Source organism: Dromiciops gliroides, chromosome 4 (genome assembly GCF_019393635.1).
Source record: "Dromiciops gliroides isolate mDroGli1 chromosome 4, mDroGli1.pri, whole genome shotgun sequence".
In the NCBI taxonomy this organism is placed as follows: Eukaryota; Metazoa; Chordata; class Mammalia; order Microbiotheria; family Microbiotheriidae; genus Dromiciops; species Dromiciops gliroides.
The window spans coordinates 372,308,009-372,320,118 of NC_057864.1; the positions used below are offsets into that span (position 1 = coordinate 372,308,009).

At 36.0% G+C, this 12,110-nt stretch overlaps 1 protein-coding gene across 1 annotated transcript in view; it reads right to left on the reverse strand.

The window, feature by feature from the left end:
- The window catches only part of AHI1 (Abelson helper integration site 1), a 238,837-nt gene that overhangs the window by 162,575 nt on the left and 64,152 nt on the right, over positions 1 to 12,110 (reverse strand). Inside the window, exon 18 of the mRNA XM_043999819.1 lies at positions 1,403 to 1,599. Coding sequence (XP_043855754.1) covers positions 1,403 to 1,599 — 197 coding nt within the window. The remainder of the gene's footprint in view (positions 1 to 1,402; positions 1,600 to 12,110) is intronic.

Sequence of the window (12,110 nt, forward strand, 5' to 3'; positions counted from 1 at the left end):
TAAGACAGTCACCTGCCCATTCCTAGAGTTTTTCAAACAGGGTCAGGGTTGTTATAAACAGGAATTCTGCATCTAGACAGTTCTAGGATAAAATGGTGACTGGTAATCAACAGAGAGAAGAATGTAGGTGAAACTACTTTGTAACTATCAAGTCCTTTAATATATATTAATAAACACATGCATTTTAATATATACACAAGGCTACTTTAAAAAACAACAGCTCACAAAGATCATTAGATGTCTTCAGAGAAGACAGAGATTTAAATGGCAGTTCTACTACTTCTAAGCTATGAGACCTGTGACAAGACAGTGAACTACCTTGAGCTTCATTTTTTTTTATCTGTGAAATAAAGAGGATAAGGCCTATCCTGCCTAAGTTACAGGGCTGATTGGAGGGTCAATTATAATGTGTGTTTTTTTTTTAATTAAATGTTACCCATATGTAAATATAGGCAGCTTGGTGGTACAGTGGATAGAGTACAGGGTATGGAGTCAGGAAGAGACTTGAGTTCAAGTTTGACCTCAGACACTTAGTAGCTGTGTGACCCTGGGCAAATCACTTAATCCTGTTTGCCTCAGTTTCCTCATCTGTAAAATGAGCTGGAGAGAGAAATGGCAAACCAGTCAAGTATCTTTTTCAAAAAAAACCAAATAGGGTCACAAGGAGTGAGATACAACTGAAATGAATAAACAACCAAAATGTTAATATATTTAATTATATATTCTAATTTGCAAACTCATATTACAATACTAGAGTATTCTTCATGACTTTCAAGAATGATTGAATAGACTCCTGAAAAGAGAGGTGAATCTATTCTAGTACAAAGCAATCCCACCTGACTTATGACCTAGGGATCCTCGGGGAACTCTGAGTTATTGCAAGAAGCACATAAAGCCACATGCACACTCAACACTGTCATTTTATTGTGTTTTTTTCTCAATGGGTTAGTATCAGTGAATACTAATAGAATGTATTATCACGTGGTGAGATGAAAAAAGTTATGACAATAAAAAGGAATCATTCATGCTAGAAAAAGCTCTTATCACTTTCACAGTATGTCAGCTGGCTTCCAGTATCAATTCAAAGTGTTTATATTGATTAGTCTTTCCATTCATGGAGATTAAAAATATTCTCTTCTGGCTGGAGAAATGAGATCTGGGATATGACAAGGGAATATACGATGACCTTTAAGAGGTTACTAGACACACACCAAGGGGAAGAATACTTCTGATCCCTATTCCCTAGGTCCTCTGGCAAGCTAGATCTGTTCCAAAGATCCCTTACCCGCTTTAAGAGCTTCATATATGTAGCTTTAAAGAATGAAGTAATGATACAGGCATATGAAATGGGCTAAGTATCACATAAAAATGACAACTTTTTAACTATTAGGGTCTGACATACCGTAACAGATTCAAGTTTCTGTTTCACTTTCTGCATTCTCATAGACACTCTAGTAGCACTGATGAATTGATCAGTGGCAGATGCCATTGTATCTTGCATTGCTGAGGAACTGCTAAAAATCATTGGATTTCTATGTGCTCCAGTTGATGTGAGTGATCCATTGAAATCTTTGACCATTTCAGCCTCCTGCTGTGCAACTGGAAAGAAGTTAAGACTTAGATTAGTGATCAGAAAAAAAAGTAATCATAATTTATTAAATGTACTGGAAAAGTTTTTTTTGTTTGTTTTTGTGGGGCAATGGGGGTTAAGTGACTTGCCCAGGGTCACACAGCTATAAAGTGTCAAGTGTCTGAGGCCGGATTTGAACTCAGGTACTCCTGAATCCAGGGCCGGTGCTTTATCTGCTGTGCCACCTAGATGCCCCCGAAAAGTTTTTTTTAAAATAATGTTATATTGTGACATTTGAAATTAACATGTAGGTTAAGCAGACATTCAAATTTTAAAACTCACTCATTGCAGTATAATTATTTATATTAAAACACTTTACAGATCCAAATTTAATTAAAGGTTACCAGGGTATATAATTGAGCCCTCTGGGCCATTAAATCTTTTGAATTTGAGAAAAATCAGAGATAGAAAACCTTGTTTGCTTTTCTCCTCAGACAAAAGGAGTAAATATACTAAACTGAAACCCTTCTATGTATATAAGGAATAGGGGAAAGTATAATCATTTTTAAAGGGTTTTTGCTTGTTTGTTTGTTTTTTGTCATGTAGGTAATGAGGAGCCACTGGGGGCTTATGAGTAGGAAAATTACATGAGCAAACTTATGTATTCAGAAAAATGCTCTGGTGGTGGTCAGGGGTACTGAGCCTGGAAGATCCACCATCAGTAGGGTCACCCTATTCTCTTTCCTTCCCTTCCCTGGTCACTTAGACTCCTCAGGGGGTGGGGAGAGGAGAGAGTGATGTGACTGTTCACACAGCTTAGATGACTCACCCACTTTAATCCTTCCAGTGAGATGGAGGACCACCAAGCTTTACCACCTTGCTCTCCTACTGTGTTCTGTGTCCTGTCTTTATGTCCTCCAGACTTCTGGGAACTAATACCTAACCTGTTAATGTACCCTATGAACTGATGGTGCTGGTTGTATGCCCTATTGCTGGACTTTTTCTTCTGCTCTACTACTCAACTCTCTTTTATGTGTTGTCTCTAGTTAGAGTGTAAGCTCCTTGAAAGAACTATCTAGCCTTTTCTATTTGTATTACTAGTGCTTCAGACAGTGCTTGGCACAAAGTAAACAGTGAATGAATTGCTTTTCCATTCATTCATTCATTCATTCATTCATTCATTCATTCATTCATTCATTCGTTCAACCATCGATCCATCCATCCACCCACCTACCCATCCATCCATCCATCCATCCATCCATCCATCCATCCATCCATCCATCCATCCATCCATCCATTCACTGTGAAAGATGGATAAAAAGGCTAGAGATAATCAATAATCAATCAATCAATACAAATGTATTGTGTTACTAGCTGTGTGACTTTGGGTAAGTCACTTAACCCCAATTGTCTCACCAAAAAAACCCACCAAAAAACAAAAACAAATCAAACAAATGTATTGTGTCCCTAACTATGTGCCAGACAACTGTGCTAAGCACTGGAGACAAGGAGAGATAAGGTGGAAGGCTAGTATCATACTCTAGACTCTAGCTTCTTAAACTGTGGGTCGCACCCCCCTGTGGGGATCACATAACTGAAAGTGTGTGTTGGGAAATATTTGGCAAGTGGAAAAAGTTTAAGAATCCCTGATCTAGATAATGATGTCCTGAACTAGGATGGTAAGCAAGGATTGAATGAATCTTTCCTCTAGGTCTAAATTCTGTTTCTACTATTAAAAAACAAACTAACGTCTAATAAGGTTTTTTTTGTTTTTGTTTTTTTTTTAGTGAGGCAATTGGGGTTAAGTGACTCGCCCAGGGTCACACAGCTAGTAAGTGTTAAGTGTCTGAGGCCAGATTTGAACTCAGGTACTCCTGACTCCAGGGCCGGTGCTCTATCCACTGCGCCACCTAGCTGCCCCTCTAATAAGTTTTAACAAGATATTTCTATTGATTTGATTAAATATTTTAGAATTACATGTAAAGAAATCTTTTCTAATAAAATTTTAATAAAGGCCTTTTAAACTATTTATCATACATCAGATTACTTTCTAATTTTACTGATAATACAAGTAAGGTTGCAGAGCAGAAAGAGAACAAACCTTGAAGTCAGGAAGACCTGAGTTCAAGTCTTGCCTATGGAAAAAGAGATTGTGAAGGGTTAAATGACTTGTCCATGATCACATAAGTAGTAAGTATAAGAGCTGAGATTTGAACCTATGACTTTTTAACCTCCAAATATAGTATTCAATCCACTAGGCCCATTCTGTCTATGATGAATTTTCTTTACAAACATATTTTTTAAAAACGGATAGAATATTTTATATTATCATTATCTGCTTTTCCAAGTGACACTACTGATTGCACCACTATTTTTTCATGTGAAAATATAACCAAAAAGAGTTATTTATAAGCAAGAGCTGTTGTTCAGTTGTTTCAGTCATGTTTGACACTTCATGACCCCATTTGCGGTATTCTTGGCAAAGATACTGGAGTAGTTTGCCATTTCCTTCTCCAGCTCATTTGACAGATGAGGAAATTGAAGTAAACAGGGTTAAGTGACTTGTCCAGGGTCTCAAAGCTAGGAAATATCTGAGGTTGAATTTGAACTCAGGTCTTCCTGACTCCAGGCCTGATGTTCCCTCCATTGTACCACTTAGCTGCTTGTAAGAGTTACTTCTACACTACTTAAACTGTAATATTCCTCTTATTTGAATTCATAAAAAAAATAATAGCAGCTCACCTATGGGTATAAACCATAAATGCTTTGCACATTTATTATAGTATGGTTTACTCTGAAGCTTACAAATAATTTTTGTGTGAGATCTGTTGTTGCTGGCAGTCCTCTTTAATTTGAGTGAACTGAACCGACTGGTTCATCTGTTGCTTTTCAACATTCGGCTCTTACATAGCAGCATGTTATCAGTGATAAAAATGGATCTAGCACCTCCCATGCAGAAGAGGAAATTTCAAAGCTAAGCTACCTTCTAAGCAATACCTTTTGGAATTCTCCCTCATTCCTCATCCTCTGCCAAGATGTAAGGGCAGAGTAAGTAATCACGCTTCTAGAGTGCTCACAGGCTGAATATGCTTTAGGACCTAACTCTGGAGAATCCTGCTCTACTATTTACAGCTGAGGGACTCAGGGAATGCTAAGGAGAAGGTGATTGCTAAACCACCTAATGTCAAGCAGGATCTGGGACATTCATAAAACTGTTCATGGAACTTCAAGAAGTTTTGGGTCCTAAGTCTCACAGCACCCAAGATGGCTGGGTAGTACTACCACTCTTCAGGACCTTTAAATAACTCCTTCCATTTGTATAGAACTTTAAGGCTTACAAAGAGCTTTCTTTGCAACAACCCCATAAGGTAGGAAGCTGGTGACATGACTCACCTAGGGTCACATTGCTATTAAATGCTTACAGCAGGATTAAAACTCAAGTCTCTTGGATCCAAGTATTATTTCTTCTACATCCTGCTGACCTTAAATATGTTGGGGTCAAATGATCTCAAGGTCAAACTACCATATTGATCCAAATAGAAGTCATATTCTACCCTCCCCCTCCTCTACCAACTACTCAAAGACGGCCTCTATAAAACCTAAGTGCATCCTATCATTAGTGCATTATTTCTTTTTTTTTTTAAGTGAGGCAATTGGGGTTAAGTGACTTGCCCAGGGTCACACAGCTAGTAAGTGTTAACTTGACTCTTAGTCAAGTGTTAAGTGTCTGAGGCTGGATTTGAACTCAGGTACTCCTGACTCCAGGGCCAGTGCTCTATCCACTGCGCCACCTAGCTGCCCCAAGTGCATTATTTCTTAATGCAAATCTACATGTTTTTTCTTTCCTTTCAAAGAGATCTCACATTAGGATATGTGGCCTAGATTCAAACTGGGGGTGTAATGTAAGTTCGCTTGAGGGCATGATTTGTTCAGTTTGTAGCACAGTGCTTTAAACATAGTAAGTATTTAATGTTTGCAAAATACTGTATCTTCTAGTTTCTTACAAAATAGATGCTAGCCTTCTCTCTGATGTTCTATTTCTCTGCCATTAAAATACTATACTTGCTACTCCTAGACTTCACCTTTATACTGCCAAGGAAAATATTAAGAGTTTTCTTGGTGCTTCCTAGTACAGCAACTGTTTTGCTAATAATATTTTGTATTAAGTAAGGCCTAAATATTTTTCACTGTATTTCTTTTCCATTATTCCCATTTTATCCTATAAAGAACCACATAACATATATGAGGAAGATGTTATTCCCATTTTGAAGATGAAGAAACAGATGGAGCAATTGTCTTGCCTGTCACAGAACCAGCTAGGAATGACTCTACCATGGCTCAGCCATCTCCACTATCACCTAGGTTTAAATGCTAACTGAACCTCAAGCCTTCTCTTATTTCACATATGTAATGAGGCACCATAATTCAGTAAGTCTGATTCTACAAAATCTGTCTCTACCTTTCCACTCCTGTGGAACCACTCTGAGGCCCTAAATTCTTTTCCATTAGACTACTACAGTTGTTGTTGTTGTTGTTGAGTTTTTAGTTGTATGTGACTCTCCATTACCTCATTTCAGGTTTTCTTGGCAAAGATACTGGAGTGGTTTGCCATTTCCTTCTCTAGCTCATTTTACAAATGAGGAAACTGAGGCAAACAAGGTAAAGTGACTTGTCCAGGGGCACGCTGCTAGTAAGTGTCTGAGGCCAGATTTGAACTTAGGAACATGAGTCTTCCTTACTCCAGGTCCACCACTCTCTCCACTGTGCCACCTAGCTGCTCTACAACAACAACAACAACAACAGCAAAAACAGTAACAGCAACAGCAATAACAACATATACCAGAGTGAGTGTTCTTATCCTCAAGAGGACAGAGTCTCAAATTCTACCTATAATACTTAATACCTGTGAGACCAGGCATGGTTAATAATTTAACCCCTTAAGCATTGAACCTGCCTTTCCAGTCTTATTTCATGCTACTCTTATTTATGTTGTAGCCAGACGCGCACACTCTTCATTCCTGTACTGCCTGCTCATCTTTGTGGTTTTGTCACAATGTCCCCAGGTCTGGGTTGGAGACTCTCTTCCTCTGTACATCTCTGACTACAGAAATCCCTCTCTTGCTTCAAGGTCCAATTCACATGCTCCCTGGGTTTAAATCCTGGCTCTGTTGTTTACAATGGGTCTGGCTTTAGATAAAACACTTAACCTTCTGGGCCCCAGTTTCCTAGTCTCTAAAATAAAGGGGGCCAGGATGGGGGGTGGGGGAGGTGAACTACATAATGGTGCTTTCCAGCAGTATAGCCTATGTATGTCCTCAAGTCTGTCTAATCGGAGCTTTCAGATCAGTGATCAATGTAATCACATAGTTTGTGAAGAATTTATAATAAATTCTGTAGGAATAGTCATAGCCAACACCAGCTTTAAAAAGTTGTGGCAGTCTCATTGCACACTTTATACCATACTGACAACATACTAAAATATGCTGACCTAGAATCTGTTATATTTCCTACTGAATAACTTTGTATGAGTGTGAGAACAACAATATCTGAGTTTCCTTTTGAATCACCCATCCTCAGTATTTCTAGAAAAGCATTTCGATTTAAAAAAAAAAATTGATGCTTTTCAATTAAAGTGAACCAAACCTTGAAGGAAAGGTAACTGCATACAATTTTAATTTTATGAAATCTTTATTTCAACTTAAATTGTGCTTGAAGTAGAAGTACTAGTTAACTAATTAAGTGAAAAACATTTTCAAATAATGAAATACGGTATAATAGTATATAATTTTGTATAATTATAATTTATCCAATTTTAAAAAGCAAATATAACTTATTCTTGATCTTTGAAAAAATTCTTGATATGAAATATGAAAAAATTGTAGGTTTATAATCAATTTTTTGTGAATCTTTAAAAACATTTTATGAGGAAGGAAAGTAAAAGCCTCAAACTTAATAGATGTGAGAGACATTGTTCTGAACTCCAGTTTCCTATCCATGGTAGCAGCTAATTTATTAGCCAGTGTCTACATAAAATTAAGTAAATTAACGTTTATTATATTACATTTAAAAATAAAAGTTTTTAAAAAAATAATGAAAGAAGAGATGATAACATCTATTCATAGCTTATAACAACTGAGACAACTCTTAGTCAAGGTATAGAATACTTCACACAATTAAAATTCATTTAATTCTGAAGTGTAACAAAAAATCTTAATAGCACAATAGTATGTTATAGGATTAGGTGATAAAGGATATCATAATCAGCCGAATTATGAGGATAATACTAAGTAAATTAAGATGCAAATTCCAGTAGCTAGGATGCTGCCTAATTACAGTGGAAAAGACTACAAGACTCATTTTTTTAAAAACATCCAAGGGTTTTAATCAGCTAAAGCAGTTAGGTAGGGTTCAACATGTGTCAGCCAAAATGAAAACAGTATAGAATAATGGTGACTTAGAGGGGACAGTGCCATCTAGTGGACATAAATGGTTCACTTTGCATAATTATAAAACATTTCTAAGAACTTCCCCAAATGCGAAGAGATCCAGTTTTTAAGTTTACTAAGCACAGGAAATGTAATAATCATAGTACATATTATATGTACATGGTGTAAAAGCATTAATTATTTTGAATCTTAAAATTGGTTCATAAATGAGATTAGACAGTTCAAAGCAAAATTACCACTACCAAACTTTTTTGAGCACCTACTTACTATCTGGGGGGCACTGTACTAGAGAGGAAGCCACTGTGCTGTTTAAATATTAATTTAAAAACTAAAACATTAATTGTTCAAGTCTCTATAAATTTAAAACAGAAGAAACCGTTTTTCTAACTACTACTGTTATGGGAATCTTAAAAAGTACATTATCTGTGGTACCTTGTGACTAAATCTTGTATAACCATATGATTAACCCTTTCAACACCAGGCACAATAGAACTGCCTTCTGAAAGTAAAAATTGTGTTTCTTACCAAAAAAAGCAAAAAGTCAGTAGTATGAAAGATTCAAAAGCCCACAAGCTGAACATATGAGTACAGAGAAAGAGGTATGCTGACTCTTCACAGATTTTGCTAGAACTGAAAAATGGGTGATACATTTAGTTACCATTGTGGTCTCCAGGAGAGCTTGCTTAAGATGATTTAAAAAAAAAAAAAAAATATATATATATATATATATACACACATGCTTGTTCCATTTGCTATGAAAATACCTAAAACTACCAAAGTTGAAGTTTTAGAAACTTTAAAGATTCACTTAAAGTTAGATTTAAGAGCAATTCTAGTTTAACAAACACCTTTAATGCCTGAATTCTCTACCACTCTAACTTTTCTTACAGAATACTTTGTATTAAATTTTTATTAGATTAGTATGTTAAAGTATTTATATAGAGAAATATATTCTTAAAAAGTTTACATAATAGGCAGGAGTTTGATTTTTAAAATGAAATATTTATAAGTCAAAAGATCTACAGAAGCTTAGTTAATAGTGATAAATACTGTTCAAGTTAGACTTCAAAATATATTTGACTAGATAAGCAGGGATACATTTAATAAGGAAAGATCTGGGGCGTTTGGATTATCCTTTCTACCTAACTTTTTACTTTAAATCACAGGTAAATTCCCTTAACTAATTTGTAACTAAGCTTTTTTGTTTATGAAACAGTCAACTGATGTGCCTATTGGAAAATTTTAAGGATCAATTTATATTTATAAAGATTGGGGGCAGCTAGGCAGCACAGTGGATAAAGCACCAGCCCTGTATTCAGGGGGACCCGAGTTCCAATCCAGCTTCAGACGCTTGACACTTACTAGTTGTGTGACCCTGGGCATGTCACTTAACCCTCATTGCCCTGAAAAAAAAATGGAACTATAAAGATCAAAGGATTATTGATTTAAAGCTATAAATTTTCATAAGGATCATCCATCACTCAATGAGTATTATCAAGTGTCTACTATGTTCTGGAAATGCAAAGAATGCAATAATTTCCACTTTCAGAAAGGTTACATTCCATTGCGAAAGACAATATGTTCATTTGTAAGTTCATACAGAAAAAATACAAGGTGAGCTACATACAAAGCAATTAGGGAATGAGGACACCAACAGTGAAAGGATCCAGAAAGCATAATGTAGAAAGGAGGTACATGGGCATCATCCATTTTAAGAATTCCCTTCATTTGGCAGATAAGCAAATAGATCTCACAAACAATGCTCCAAATATAAGGTATTTTAAAGGAAGTCTTTAGGTTCCTAATTTAATATATTTAAAAAATATTCTAAAACATATTTAACTGTATCCCTACAGATTGAAAGAACCCAATCAGCAGATAAAAATTGCACTCTCTGTGTTGGAACAACCAGTGCTGTTTAGTATGAATAATGAATGAATGTAATGAATGAGTGAAAAAGTATTTATTAAGTGCTTACTATGTGCCTGGGAGTGTGCCAAATGCTAGGGATACAAATGAAAAAAGGGACACACTCTCAGCCCTCAAAAAGCTTAGGTTCAAAAAGGGAGAGAGAGATAACACATAGAGGGAAGTGGTGGCCACAGTTCTAGTAGTTGTGTGAACAACAGGGATGGCAAGGTGATCCATAGGGCATTCTAATTGACAAAACCCTTTCCAGAAGCATTAATACTATTTATTAGCTACTGTCACCCGAGACAGAGATGGAAAGGGACGGGGGGGGGGGAGTGTAAAGGGATATGCATGTAGAGGTACAACAGATGGTTGGATGGCAGACTGACATGTAATTAAAGGCTAAGTAAATTTGTACATAGTCCCCAATCAAGATGGTGAGTTCCCAGGTTGAGTAGACTAAAAGTAGGGTAGTGCAAAAACTGGATTTCATAAACACACGGAATGAACTGGACAGATGCTTCCTAAGGCTTTTTCCTCTGCTATCCAGGGTGCTACTCCTTGTTCCAGCTGGTAGAACAACTAGCTTGAAAACTGCAAGTCTGAGCCAGGCCACTTTACTTAATTCTCCATCATTACTTTCTCTGAGTTTCCATGAGATCCATGGCAACATCAGTGACATCTTCCATTCCAGAATTAGTATAGGACTGAAGGTTTTGCATGGGAAGAAAGCCAAATCCACAAAGCTGAAGGAAATCAAAGGAACTAACAGGTACCACAGCACAGTGAAATGATTACCCAGCTTCCCTGCCCAGGTCAGCTCCTAAAAGCCATCACTGCAATTCAACTGAGGTTCTTAAAACTTAATTTTCTTATCTGGTAAAATAAGGCTAGTACTTGTCTGGTCATTTTAAAAGTTTGTTGGGAGACTCAAATATAGTAATGTATGTGTAACATGTTTTGAAAATTGTAAGGCTCTCTATAAATGTATAAATTATTTTTATTGCTACTATTATTCAAATGTAAGGCAGAACACATAAATACAACAAAGATAAAATAATACTTAATAGACATTTAAGCATAAATTACACAGAATTTATATTTATTACTGTCAAACAGAGATGCATTCATAAATGCTGAAGGGGGTTTTGCGCAAGCAAAGAAAGCCAGCTAATATTAGTCTGGAATGAGTTTACAAGGAAGGTGAGGTTGAGCAGTGCTTATAAGAAAAGACGTGCTTTGGCAAAGAGGGGGTGGGAACATATTCTAAGTGGTGGGAACAACATATGTGCCTGCACAGAGGTGAGAATGAATGAATAATGAACAAAGCTAATTCAATGATAAAAATTATTAGGATTGAAATGATTTGTTGGAGGCAGATGATGGAAATATCAAAGGTCAAAAAGATCAGTATAACAAATCCTGAAAAACTATAGGCATAGAATCTTTTCCCTTTTACAGGTTGATGTAAAATGACCATCCTGCATAATAGGTTCAATTATAAAGTACTTATCTGAACATTTATCTTGGACACAGAGAGGGAACTGTTTCAGAAAGCTTGTTTGAACAAGACTACAGAAGGAATGTTTTTTATGATATAAAAAGTTTTCCATGGTTTGAACTTAATGTTCAACAACATGAATTATGAGAAAAAGAAGGCACTTAGATGACAGGTTATTGATTATTCAATTTAACTTAATTTAATAAGCATGAATTAAGCTTCTTTCTATATGATAAGCTAGGGAAGAAATACATATTAAAATATAGTAGTTATTTTCATATTTCTCCCAGTAAGACTTTTGGAAATGATTTTTATAAAAGTGGCCTTTTATAAAAACTGATGACGTTGCTTTTAATATTTAACAATTCTACTAAAAAGTCATTTTTCAGAAGAAGCATCTAATTTGTTAGTCATTTTTACATCCTATAAATATTTTAGGTTTATGATTTATTTCTCTTATCTATGAGATATTTACCACTAACCATTAAAGAAATCATTCTCCCACAGATTGAATTTTCACTTATATACAGATAACTCCCAGATATGTATATCTATCTTGCCATAATCTCCTGAGCCCTAGACCTACATCAAAAGGGGCCTATTGGACATTTCAAAATGGGTGTCCCAGAAACATCTCAAATTCAACAAGTCCAAACAGAATTAATTATCTTCCCCCCCCCCA